Below are 14650 nucleotides of genomic sequence, written 5' to 3'. Positions count from 1 at the left end.
ATATATATTTCATGATGTCATGAACCTATACAATGATTTTATTAACAAAAATATGTCTTATATACACTCAATCGTGGTAAATCAAAGGGAATTCAAAAATGTATGTAATAACTATGGTAATTATTCCCTTTGCATCTTTAATTCTGAGTGACTCAGCCTCTCTGTGATGATCTTATACCTGGACACCTATACTGTCCGTCAGTACAATTCATTTTGAAATGTTCTTCTTTGTTGTTTTATCTTATTTGGATGTTTACTAAATTTCACTGATCCCCGTCCCAACTCTTTTGAGACGTGTTGGATTTATCAAATTAGAAATGAGTACATATGTCCCCCAAAACAATATTTTTTCTCGGTTTTAACACTTAATATGTTGTCTTTTCACTATTCTCAATCTAATGAATAGATTGAATGTTTTGAAAATGATAGCATTTTGATTTTATTCACTGTTTACCAAACGTCCCAACTTCATCGGAGTTGGGGTTAGTAACTACGTCATGGAAACAGAACACACACAGGAAGTAACATGTTGAGCATCCAAAACACTTAGACATTTATAACAACGCAAGGTATCGTTATGGAAACAGGTGTCATTTTAACACTTACAACATGTGTCGTTTAACACGAGACATTTAAAATATAAAATAACTTGACTGTAGACATTTAAAATACAATAACAACTGAAAGAAGCATCTCCCTGCTGTTGAGAGAACCCAATGACCTTCTTCTAGAAGAGACCGATAGAACACCATCCACCTGGTAGAACCTTCTAGAACACCACCCACCAGGTAGAACCTTCTAGAACCCAGTAGAACACCATTGGTTAATCCAGAAGAACCCAGTAGAACATAACACACCTTCTAGAACACCAACCACCTTCTAGAACATCACCACCCTTCAAGAACACCACATGGACAGAACATGGACGCACACAGAAACAGGCTCAGGCTCCGCCTCACTGTCATGTCCCACTTTTAAAATATAACAATTAAAATAGAAAAACAAGATTAGAACCAGTGAAACATGTAGCACTGCTTAAACCCTTTTATTATAACCACACACACACACACACACACACACACACACACACACACACACACACACACACACACACACACACGCACGCTCTCTCTCTCTAACATTTTAGAACCACACACACACACACACACACACACAAACACAAACTCTCTTTAACATTTTACAACCACACACACACACACACACACACACACATACGTTTAACCCTTTTAGAACGAGTGAAATGTGTAGCTCTGCTGATGACAACTAGAATCAGGCAAACGTCTTCAAGAAGAACCCAGTGTGTGTGTGTGTGTTTGTGTGTGTGTGTGTGTGTGTGTGTGTGTGTGTGTGTGTGTGTGTGTGTGTGTGTGTGTGTGTGTGTGTGTGTGGAGAGTGTCAGCACATCAGCCAATCAGATCCAGACTGAGGGCTTGACTGGCTCATCTGATTGGCTACTACTACAGCTGCCCCGGTGGTGGCCACGACCCTTCTTCCTGTCTCCTCTATTAGTCCCGCTCCCCTGCTCCTCCTGCGCCAAGTTTGCAGCGTTCTGATTGGAGGCCAGCTTGGAAGCCATCTTGTCCCCCGGCGTGGTGTGCATTTTGTGGTTGCTGCCCAGGTGGCTGATGGGTAAGAGCTGCTCTCTGATTGGATGCAGGCTGAACGCTGCAGGCTCCTTGATTGGCTGGTGGTAGCCGTGCTCTCCTCTGGTTGGCTGGTTGTATCCGTGCTCTGCTTTGATGGGTTCCTGGGCTCGCAGACTGTACCCGGGGGGCGGGCAGTAAAACGGGTAGCTGCCATAAGCCCCTCCCCCTCCGCCGGCTGACCCAGCCTCCCTCACCGGCGTCCTGGCATGTGTGTGTGCGTGAATGTTTGTGAGTGTGTGTGTGGTGGAGAGTGTGTGTGAGCGCGATCTCTTCAGAGTGTCCATAGCAGCTCCGAGTCCCAGCTGGAATAATTCCACCATGTTCAGGAAGAGACAGAGGAGAGACACGCCGTACATGACGCGCAGGAATACAGTCTTCTCAGTAGGCCTGTAGACACACACACACACACACACACACACACACACACACCTATACATTATATATTAAATATAATTATATAATTAACCAGTGCTCTCCACATCCTCCTCCATGACTGAGGTACCCTGAGCATGGTACCGTCCCGCTGCACTGCTCCCTTGGGAGCTACCCCCTTCCACAGGCGAAGCATTTTTTAAAGACTGTTAAAGGGACACTGTGTAGGATTTTTTGTTGTTTATTTCCAGAATCCATGCTACCCATTCACTAATGTTACCTTTTTCGTGAATATTTACCACCACCATCAAATTCAAAGTGTTCATTATGACTGGAAAAATTGCGCTTTTCATACATGAAAAGGGGGATCTTCTCCATGGTCCGCCATTTTGAAAATCCAGAAATAGCCATTTTTAACTGTAAAACTGACAGTACATGGGCCATACTAGAAAATATTAGTTTATTACTTCGTAAACTTTCATGACAAGATCAAATTTGCCAATAGGCAACCCAGTTTCAATGAGCAGCATAGTTGCAGTACCTTTTTTTTGACCATTTCCTGCACAGTGTCCCTTTAAAACAATATCGGGGATTATCTCTAGAGAGGGAAGTCTTCAGTATAAAGAGGGGAAACAGCTACTTAATAATATTCATATGATATAACATATCAATAATAATGAAAGTCGTTTTGTAAATAATATTGATATTCAATAAATATGTATTATTATTTGTATTATTATTATTATTATTATTATAATTATAATTATTATTATTAATTATTCTGTTTATTAAGTTTACCTGGAGACGTAACAGAATAGAACAATGAGATCGTTACCTGGAGACGTAACAGAATAGAACAATGAGCTCATTACCTGGATACGTAACAGCTGACGCGGTGAGGACAGGGCTTGGAGTCACACTCGTAGCTACTGGGCACGCTCAGTCCGTACAGCAAGAATTGTCCAATCAGGAAGGAGAGTTCCAGCAGGCCTCGCACCAACAGCTGCAGCACGTAGATCCTCATCAGCCCGTCTCTACGGATACGCACGCGCCCATCATGGCGACCTGAGGCTGCCGTTGCCGTGACACTAGGCCCCGCGGTTGCCTCGTCCTCTTCCTGCTCACCAACCGGCGTCTCACACAGCATTGGCTGCTCCTCTGACTCCACCTCCTCATCCTCTCCTCCTCCTCTCTTAGCCAATCCACGCCGCCGATGGTGGTCTCCACGGCGACCCTCCTCCAACCGAGCGATACGATTGGCTGCGAAGCCCAAATAGAGCAGAGAGGGCGTGGCCACCAGGATGATCTAAACACAATAACCGTAACAACAACAATAATAAACAACAACACATTATATAGTGTATTATTTTACTACTACTAATAATAATAATAATAATAACAACACATTATAGAGCACAAGATTTTAAATAACGCTTTACGCTGAGGCAGAGCAGAGAGGGGGGTTAGACAACAGCTGTGCTTTGACTTATTTTGAGTTAACAATTAAGTTTTACACTGAAGGCTATGTGTCAAAGTTTTACGCCTTTATTGGTTATTATCAGGCAAGACAGTGGAGGAGAGACAGGAAGCGAATTGGGAAAGAGAAACGATGAAGGGCAGACAAAGGACCCGGGCGGGGAATCGAACCCAGGTCGGCCGCATAGCAGACGAGTGTCCCACTGTCAGTGCCACTTGCAGGGCCAAAGTTTAATTTCTTAAGTGTTGTCCCATAATGACAAATCGGAGGTGTGGAGGACCACACTTTAGAAAAGCAATACCTAAAAAACTTTATTAACAATTTATTTACATTTGTGAATGAGTAAGGACCAAGCTCCGCCGACGCAGACGGAGGGCAGTTAGCTTCTGCCAAGTCTATTTTCCCCTTCATATTGGGACACCTGGAAGGCCGTTATTTTGCTCATCACCCAGTTGCCTAGCCTGATTACCATGACGTTCAAATCTCTTTGAGACTTGGTCTGACCAAGAGCATAACAACTAACATTCTCAAACGGCATGGTTGACCCACCTCCCTTGGTTTGCTACTGGTCGAGGGCAGAACAGGCTGAGCCAAAGTTTAAACCAAACATTTCTTAGTCCCAATAGAACGTCTCTGCTTAAACAACGTCACTGCCTTGAACACACCTCTACCCAGGACGGTTGGAAATGCTCAAAGTTGATAACAAGGTTCCCACACCTTTTTCATGAACAAATTCAAGCACTTTCAAGCACCAAATCAGTTTTCCACAATCAGTTTTCCAGCACCTTTAAAAGGATGCGGGAAGGGGGTGTGGGGCTCCTCCCCCAGAATGTTTTAAAGATGCAATTTCCTGCATTCTAATCAATTTTGATGTACCTGAACAATTTGTTTCTATCATTTAGCTTACTGAGTTTGACTTGGCACAAATTTCAAGCATGTTCAAGCACTTCACCAAAAATTCAAGCATTTTCACAACCTTGAAAACACTTAAGTGAAATTCAAGCATTTTCAAGGATTTCAAGCACTCGTGGGAACCCTGTGATTGGTTCCCGACAAAGTGGGTGGAGTTCCCCCTGTGGAGGGAACCCGAATATACAGTACGTGGACAAACAATTTGCCTGAGCATGTGTAGCTGAGCCGAAGGTGTTGCATCACTGCAAGGGCGGAGCCTAGGTACAGGTTGCGAGCGTTGGTACGTGTTGCAGATGACCTCATTTACTGTTATTATTGCACTGTGTGTATGTGTTTGTGCATATATTACTGCAGCGGTTTCCAAACTTTTAAAAAAACTATTTTTTCGACAGTCTGCTAATATTGCTAGAAATCCACAGGACAGCAAATACTATACGGATACAAGTCTATTTTCCCCCCTTTACCCCCCAAGGGGGCTCAACCCCCACTTTGGGAACCACTGTATTATTATATAGTACACTATACAGTATGTGGGTGGGTGTGTGTTACCTGAAACACCCAGAAGCGTACGTGTGAGAGCGGTGCGAATGTGTCGTAACAGACGTTTTCACATCCGGGCTGGAGCGTATTACAAATAAACTTGCTCTGCTCATCGTAGTAAATTGACTCCCCGCCCACCGCAGTCAAGACGATGCGGAACACCACCAACACCGTCAACCACACCTTACCTGGAAAGAAATAGATATGAATAAAATAATATTATAAATAGTATACACCACCAACACTGTCAGCCAAACCTTACCTGGAAATAAATATAAATATGAATAAAATAACATTATAAATAGTATACACCACCAACACCATCAGCCAAACCTAACCTGGAAATATATATAAATATATGTAACACTAAATAAAACATAATATAATATCTTACACACCACCTACACCGTCAGTCAAAGCTTATCAGCAAATATATATAAATATGTAAGACTAAGTATAATATAATATCTAATTTTATATTATACACCACCAGTCAAATCTTACCTGGGAATATGTATTAATAGGCAGCATATGTAATAAATACATACAAACAAAATCTGCAAATATGTATAATAATGTATACAACCGTGAATGTTTATAACATAATAAATACCTAGGGATATATATTTACAACATAATACATACAAAAAAATAAATATAACACCCTAAAACATTATACATCACAGCACCGTCAACCAAAACCTTACCAGACATAAGCAGAAACCATCAATATCAATCAATATTAGGGCTGGGTATCGCAGCCATGTTCCTGTATCGATTCGATTTCGATTCTTAGGACTTTGAATCGATTAATCACGATCCAATTCGATTCCATTCATTCCGAATCGATTCAATCCGTTCCCTTGTTGGTGCCAGGATTTCCCCCAAAAGATGCTGTTGCCTATCTTTATATAAAAATGTCAAAGGGCTGTGGCTTGACAGTGTTAACAGATTGCTAATTTGTAATAAGTTATATCATAGGCTATGTCATAGTATTTTGGCCAGCCCTACTCGCACCTGATTCTAAATCCGCAGTCAATTGCGGCCATAGGTAGGCTATTGCTTTCTGATTGTGACCTCTCATTTTAAAACGCCCCTTGGAAAGATGCACCTCTCTTAGCGCATTTGAACATGAAATTGGCGGGTAGACTGTCCGCGAATGGAGGGAGAGGGAGAGAGCTGGTTTAGAGGAGATTAACAAATGACATAAGTAATTGTCGTTTATTGTAGGCCTACTCCCAAAATGCAAGACAAATTCCCTTTGGGGCAATAAAGGTATATTCATTCATCAGTTTTTAACACATGGAGTTCTTGTGTGGCAGGTCAGGTGTTTGTAGGTTTGTGACGCAGCCGACTTGAAAAATTAATGTTGGCTTGTATGTGTAGGTTATCGAGCAGAACAGCAAAAGCCAATTAATTTGTTTGACCAACATCTTCGGTATTTAATTTAATAGCGAAATCAAACATAAATCTCGAAAGCGTCGGGTAGCCTACGCCTTCAGTGCATATATAGATAGCCTAGATAGATAGATTTTTCTAGGGAATCGCTGTAGTGTCGCCATGTCTCCCCGTGGCTGTTGATGCTGTTTGTGACTAAGCGCATGTTTACGGAATAGCGAAATCAAACATAAATCTCGAAAGCGTCGGGTGGCCTACACCGTCAGAGTTCTGCTCACAGACATTTTATTAGATGGGCCGGTGCAGCAGGACCTTTTATACTCGCTGGGACGTGACGTCATCACACCCTGTCCAGTTTCGGTCTGGTTTTAACAAAACTGCTGTCTTTGGCATTGTGACGTGGCGCAAAAGAGGTAAGGTTCCTGCCAGAGGTTTCAATGTTGGGTGCACAGCTGATTCCATGAAAATGTTCATATCTTCATTTTTTCATGTTGAAATGACGTGAAACGTTGCGCTGCAACCCACCATACCACTGCCAAGTCACCTTCCAAGTTTGAGATATTTTGGTGCTGTGCTGCGGGAGCTATGCGGGTCACAGAGACACAGACAGAGGTTTCTTGAATTATTAGATAGATTATTATTATTTACCTACGAAGGTGGAGTGTTTATGGATCTCCTCAAGGAGACGGGTGAGGAAACTCCAACTCATGACACAGCAAACAGCTCAAACCTGGAGGAGGAGAGAGGAGAGGAAGAGGAGAGGAGAGAGGAGAGGAAGAGGAGAGGAGAGAGGAGAGGAGAGAAAAGAAGAGAAGAGAAGAGAGGATAAGAGAAGAGAGGAGAGGAAGAGGAAAGAGGAGATGAAGAAGAGGATGGGAGAGGACAGGAAGAGGAGAGGAGGAGAGAGGAGAGCAGAGGAGAGGAGAGAAGAGGAGGAGAGAGGAGAGGAAGATGAGGGGAAGAGGAGGACAGAGGAGAGGAGAGCAGAAAGGAGAGGAGAGGAGAGGAGAGGAAGAGGAGGAGATAGGAGAGGAAAGGAAGATGAGAGGAAGAGGAGGGGAGAGGAGAGGAAGATGAGAGGAAGAGGAGAGGAGAGGAGAGGAGAGGAGAGGAGAGAGGAGAGGAGCGAAGAGGAGCGAAGAGGACAGGAGAGGAGAGTAGAAAGGAGAGGTGGTCAGTATAAACTCTAACTCATAACACAGCAGCAGGCACCTCAAGCTTGAAGGAGAAAGAGGAGAGGAGAGGAGAGGAGAGGAGGAACTTGAAGTTGATTGATCCATTATTTAGAATAGCACAAATATATACAGTATACCCACCTCAAAAAATGCTCAAATATACAGTATGCCCACCAGAAAAAAATGCCCACCAGAGTTTACCACAAACACTGAAGAAGTAAGTAGCCCCTTAACCACACACACACACACACACACACACACACACACCCACACACACACACACACACACACAGTAGCCCCTTAACGCACACCTCTCCACCAGTGGAACACTGTAATAGTAACTGAAAAAATGTAACAATAACCTATTGAACGCAGGTCATTAACAACTACCATCCTTGTAATGCCATGTATATGTGTAGGAGGCTGTACTAGATATACACTTGAGTATCTCTATTGATGGCACTTTATGTATGTATGTACCATGTATATATGTCTGTATGTGTTTTGTTTTTGTTTTTTTGACATCATGTGTATCAATGTTGTGTGTATGTGGCAGCTATGTATGTCCAAGACAAATTTCCTTCGGGACCATTAAAAAGAATCTTGAATCTTGAACATCACGACTTGGTCATTGCAATTCTTGTATCTGCTATTTCATAACAAGGGGCCATGTCTTACTGGGTTAAGTATGAGGTGCACCTTGGGAGCTATCAGATCACTTGCAGTATCATGTATACTACTCTTCCTTACTGTTTACATACTACACTGTTCAAGACTACACTGTTCCACACATTACACTGTTTAATACTACACTGTTCCACACTCCATTCTTCCATACATGCGGACAGCATGCCCATAATGTACCGTATATGCAAGGACAAGTAGTGAGTACATTAACCTGCAGTAGAAGAGATGGTCTCAACGCCCCCACCAGCCCCCCCAAAAACCCTGGAGCAAGCGGCATCATCAGACACTATGGACGGCTAAGGAAGGTGTGTGTGTGTGTGAGTGTGTGTGTGTGTGAGTGTGTGTGTGGTGTGTGTGTGTGTGTGCGCCCGTGTGTGTAGCAGACAGTAAGGCGTGCCTTTCCAAAACAGTGATGGAGGTTCACAACTGAGCACTGAAGCCCCACTAAACTATGGAGGGCTGAGTTTACCACAAACACTCAAGAAGTAAGTAGCCCCTTAACGCACGCACACTAAACTGTGTGTGTGTGTGTGTGTGTGTGCGCGCGTGTGTGTCTGGTCTTGAGAAGGAAGATAATTAACTCTAGAGTCATCTGAGGCCAGACAGCAGTGAAGCCTGCAGCACTACTCACACACATGCAGCACACACACACACACAGCTGTTCACACACTCACAAACACATACAGCGCCCACACACTCAGTTGTTCACACACATACACACACACACACACACACACATAGACACACACACACACATGCAGCACGCACACACAAACACGCATGCAAGCATGCACATACACACACATGTACACCCATGCACACATGCAGGCACAGGCCCACACTCACACAGCGCCAGCTTTTCTCAATTGTTTCCACACGATTTCAGGTACTTCACACACAATTCTGACAACACCTCATCCATTTCCCAACTCCCCTAACCAATGTCACTAAACTGCAAGCACTAGAAGCACAAGCACAATTCCTTCTTTACACTCAAATTTCAGTTCTGAAACACACTTTTCCCAGAGCACTACACACAATTCTCATGAAGAAAAGCACTGGTTTTCTCATGGAACACACTATCATTGAAAATACTAAAATTAATTGCCATAGTGTATGTTGTTCCTCATCACGTTGGCAAACTCCAATCATACCTGTTTACGTACAATGCTATCATCGCCCCATAAGGACATACATTGCATGTGATATTGATGAAAACATGAGTGAATGCAGTGTTTTGTTTTTGATCTCCAAAATATGTAAAATACAAGAAATCACTTTCATGTGGTTACCGAATATTTTACGGTAAATTGGTGCACTTTTAATACTTTTTCCAACGCCAGAAAAATGTGTAAAATATATTTTTTGCCAAAATAAGGTCTACTGTGAGTCATGCTAAGTATAGCGATTTATCATATGCACATTAGTGTTCCAATGGTCCATATTAGTGTGAATTAAAATTATTCTTGTGTTTGTATTTTGAGAACAAATTTGCCTTTTTAGAAGGAGAGTACATTGTTGAGACAAGGCGTTCATTTTTCAGGAGAAGTGAGGGGTTTTGCCCGTTGTGTGTGAGTTTTTGGATTTGTGTGCATAGTTTTGAGAATTCGAGACATGATTGCAGAAATTATGTGTAAACAATCGAGAAAAACTGTAAAAATACACATACACTCACACATGATCTTTCTGTAGATCTGTGTTTGGTTTTGTAATATAATAATCATTAAGGATGTGTATTATGAAGCAAATAATAATAAATGTGATATGGTTATGCCCTTTGTCAAATTCTGCTGCCTGCCCTATAGGCTATGTGTGTGTGTGTGTGTGTGTGTGTGTGTGTGTGTGTGTGTGTGTGTGTGTGTGTGTCAGAGAGAGAAAGTGATCTGATATCTGCTGTACCTGCTGCCTGTGAGTGTAAAAGTGAAGTGAAAGCCCACCTGGGAAACTCCAACTCCCATTGTCATTGTGACACAACACTCCACAGCACACAAGTGCACACAATGAAATTATATTTATGCCTCGCCCGTGCAAGGGGCAGCCCCCAAAGGCGTCCCAAGGGAGCAGTGCGACGGGACCGTACCATGCTCCGATGTAGGGATGCACGATGTATCGGCCAGATGTATCGGTATCGGCCGATATCGGCCGATATTCAACACATCGGACATCGGTCTGATGGGTAAAACTGGGCCGATGTTAACGCCGATGTTTTTTTTTTAACATGTTACAGTTCTAAAAGAATGGACTTGACGATGACTTTCACTGTTTGTCTTCTATTTTGTCTCTATTTTTTATCTAATTATCACAGGGAGTTAAAAAGTGTTTTTGGAAATAAGACGACATTCAAAAATTATGTTTGTTTGCATCATTGTCATCTCTTTTTTTTTTAAAAAAAGAAAGAAAAACATCGATATCGGTCATCGGCCAAAACCGCAATATCATAATCGGATATCGGTATCGGCCGAAATTTTTGACATCGTGCACGTGCATCCCTACTCAGGTGTGTGCGTGTGTGTGTGCTTGCGATCTGATATCACCTGTTCAGTCTTCGGTCCATCGAGTCTTCGGTCATCAGGGGGCGTGGTCTTGATGGGTGTGGCTAACCTATACAACCAATCAGACAATCATAAATCACTACGTTACCAATCAGGAAACACTAGCGATTGTGACGTAACCATGGCAACAGTATGAAAAAGAAGCGTTACCTCAGGCCCTCCACAATGGGACACAGAGGCAGGATTCAATTTAATAATTCAATTTAAAAGACTTCCAAGAGAATTCAGCTTAATTTAAACATAAAGACTGTTTCGACTTGATCTGTCATGTTTTGGAGTGCCTAGAATTACTTTTCTTTTGCAAATGGGTCGATTCCCAACATCACACATATACACTAACTCTCTCTCTCTCTCTCTCAAAACCCAGTGCATCCCAAACTACTAAGTGTGTGTCCACCCACCCACACACACACACACACACCTTTTATTTTTATTTTTTATTTCTTCTTCACCCTTCTTCTGCACACTTGTTTTGCACCGGCCATGCATTTCAATACAAGTGACACGAAAGTGTCTCTATGTACTTGACAAATAAATATCCTTGAATCCTTGAAGTCCCAAATCCAACCGCAGATACACACTACACAAACACATTACACAGTAGGGCTGCTCGATTATGAGAAAAATCAATATCACGATTATTTCAGTCAATATTGATATCACAATATTTTTAGACGTTATTTATTTTAAAGACAAATTAATTGTGCTAAACAATTCACAATCTTCCCTCCCTTCAGCAGTTGGAATGGAGGGCCATAGAGAAACACACAGTGGTGTTCTGCAGGAATTTTGGGTAGCAAGTCTGCTTTGTGCTCGCAATGGCTCAAGTGGAGGGGAACGCATCGTGCTTAGCATAACCTACATTTTGGCCGAATAGACAAATTACAAAAATATTGTTTCGAATCGATATTATGAAAATTGATATTGTTTGACAGCAATATTGATATCACGATATAAATACGATATATTGCACAGCGCATCCAAAATCCAGACACACATTACACAGCACATCCAGACACACACCACACACTGCATCCCAAATCCAGATACACACAAACACACAAAAACACACTACACACACTACACAGTAGACAGCAGACACACTACACACTACACACTGCACATCAGACACACCCACTCCACAGTACACATCAGACACACAAACTACACACTGCATCCCAAATCCAACCGAAGCGCAGGAGACTTCATACTGATGGGACTCAATATTGTGAAACCAGAGGGAAAAGATGTTAAGGATATAATACAAATGTAATACCGTAACAAGATATATTTAAGATATAATAAAATACAGTATAAAATACACAATTATAAGTTTAAAAAAATACAAATGAAATGCTTGGTGATTGGATACTCCGCAGAGTACACCAAAGAGTATCCAATAACTGGGGCTTCACGTCCTAGACTAGTAAGGTTAGAACACTGGGCATTGAGAAAGAAGGATGGGGGAGAGCACTGGTGGGTCAGGAGTCGAACCGGCAACCTTTGGGCTACAAGTCTTCAAGGCTATAAGTCGCAAAGCTTACAATGTGCTGCGGTCCTTGACAGTTTCCAGATAGTCAATCTCAGTTCTGATACTACAGGAAGCTAAACGGATTGACCCTTCAGACCACCACCGGACTACTTAAAGGCAAAGCGCAGTAACTCCATATTTTGTCAAAATAGAGTTTAGACTGAAAGTGGTCTTTATGTTGTGACAAAGCCTTACGGTCCAAATGTGTCCCATTTTAGAGATATTGCTTTGTTCAATTTAAACTAACTACTTACCCAACCTAATACCAGAGAGGCTGTGCTAATACCAAGGCTTTCAGTTTCAATGTTAGTGTAGTTACAGCACCTCACCTTTTTAGGGCAGACTGGACTAGAGAGAAACATCAGCCCGTGTGGAGCTGGTTTTCCTGAAAGAGTCAAATTAGCAACCTAACGCAAATTAAAAATAGCTGCTGACCTCGCCACGCTGAATCCTCGTTGTCATGTAGATTTGTGGACGTCAGAAGTCAAAACATTACACTGCGAAATGTTTTGATAATATGATCATTTTGTATATATATAACGTAGTTAGATAATAATAATAACAATAGTAGACAAACGGTATAATTGTCAAGACAACGATAATTAATAACCAAGTAACTTCGATACAGCTAATTCTGAATCACTAGCTAATGTTAACATCGAAATATTAGCCAGATTAATAACCAATCAAGGTAGTTATGTCTACGTAAATTGCCATCTGTAAATTCCCAAAAGTAAACGTCTCCTTTTTACACAGTCTTTTCTGACAATAGTTAATGTCCTCATACACTTAGTTCAAATTGATCTTAAGTGATAGTAAGGTTATTGTGCCAACTTTGACATGTACATGTAAATCATTTGTCTTACATGTGAGGGTGCCTCCATCCTGTCCAGTCCGCATGAGATGCTGTCAAACTCCGAGACACATTCCGCCACGCTGCCGAAAAAAACCCCGTCAAAACTTAGCTAGATATTAAAAACATCACAACAACCTCACTGTAAGAAACATAAGCATGTGATTAACGGTAAGATGAAAAGTACACACAACATCCGAGCCCTGGTCCTGCTCTGTGTGCACCGTTGATTTCAGTGAAGCGCCAAATGTCTTCAGAATGTTGGAGAGTTCCTTCCGCTCAAGGCTGCGCTCCTGCAGCTGCGTGCGGCTGGCGGGCGTGCGGCGCGTTTCTGCCTGGACGCGTAGCAGGTCTTCATTGATTTCCGAGTTTATTAGACTAATAGACTAAAAGATACTGGCAACAAGAGGCTGCTACAGCAGCATGCTGTGGCCAGTTGCTTTGCACAACATAGGCTATGGATGATCAAGTCTGTATCAGACTGCTTTGAAAAGCCCAACGTTAAATGCATAGGCCTATAGCAGGCTATCAGCACAGATGTGGTTCAAAGGCTTACACTGCGTAATTTCTTTTTAGTTTATTTCCAGGAGTTTTGCTGTTCATTCACAAATGTAATATTGTTTATGAATATTTCCCGCCTCCATTCATTTAGGCCGACATTTCATTACACATTGCATAGGCCTATTAGGCAGACGTCTTCATCGGAAGTGACTTAGTCAAGGACATAATCATAGCTAACACCAGATACACAGTGTAAAGGAAATAAACAGAACACAACAAGCAAGCACAGATGCCAAGTAGGGGTTTTGTTTCTTTGTTTTTAGCACAGGGTTAAATAGAGCACACAGGCAACATGCCATATGATGCCTGCCTATTCCCTGGGCCAGCTCAAGCATCAGTGCAGAGCAGGGACGGATTATCATAAGGGCCAGTGGCACAGTGCCCAGGGCCACCAACCATTTACAACCAGTTAGGGAGCACCACATGACACAAACGTCATAAATATTGTTCATAAAGGGGGCACCACAGTGTCTTAAAGGATAACTTCAGTCAATTTCAACATGCAGTTGTAATGCTCATCCTACCCTGGACTTGTCAGTACCTGAGGGGATTTTTCTTCTTCTTCAAACTTTACCGAGATCCTGGTCATTGTAATGGGGGCAGCTGTTTGTTTACATGTCAAAAAAACATTTCTATTTATTCCCAAAAACATCCAAAAAGTTATGCAACATCAGCAGACAACTGGCAAACAGCTGTGCCTTTTGGGAAAATATTTGGAATAGGCCTATGTTTTAAAAAAATGAAATGCAAACAAACGCTGCCCCCATTAGAATGGCTCATATCACGGAAAGGGCTGAGACGAAAAATGTGTCATCACCAGGTACTGACAAGTCAAGGGTAGCGTGAGAAATACAGGAGCATATTGAAATTGACCGAAGTGGTCCTTTAATACGGGCAGAGAATAGTCATGAAGGTTGAGAGCCAT

General features: G+C 42.2%; 1 protein-coding gene across 1 annotated transcript; it reads right to left on the bottom strand.

Moving 5' to 3' along the window:
• Nucleotides 1–492: 492 nt before the first annotated feature.
• On the bottom strand, nucleotides 493–13431 carry LOC134435767 (gap junction gamma-1 protein-like). The gene is made up of 7 exons (XM_063184810.1): nucleotides 13356–13431; nucleotides 13178–13247; nucleotides 10763–10829; nucleotides 7015–7096; nucleotides 4999–5156; nucleotides 2912–3345; nucleotides 493–2054 (listed from the first exon to the last, which is right to left on the bottom strand). Exons 4-7 carry the CDS (start codon nucleotides 7073–7075, stop codon nucleotides 1433–1435), a joined length of 1275 nt encoding a protein of 424 aa, XP_063040880.1. The 5' UTR covers nucleotides 7076–7096; nucleotides 10763–10829; nucleotides 13178–13247; nucleotides 13356–13431; the 3' UTR covers nucleotides 493–1432.
• Between the last annotated feature and the right edge of the window lie 1219 nt (nucleotides 13432–14650).

The sequence above is a fragment of the Engraulis encrasicolus genome, chromosome 20, assembly GCF_034702125.1.
Source record: "Engraulis encrasicolus isolate BLACKSEA-1 chromosome 20, IST_EnEncr_1.0, whole genome shotgun sequence".
Taxonomy (NCBI): Eukaryota; Metazoa; Chordata; class Actinopteri; order Clupeiformes; family Engraulidae; genus Engraulis; species Engraulis encrasicolus.
This window is presented reverse-complemented; position numbering and strand designations above follow the sequence as displayed.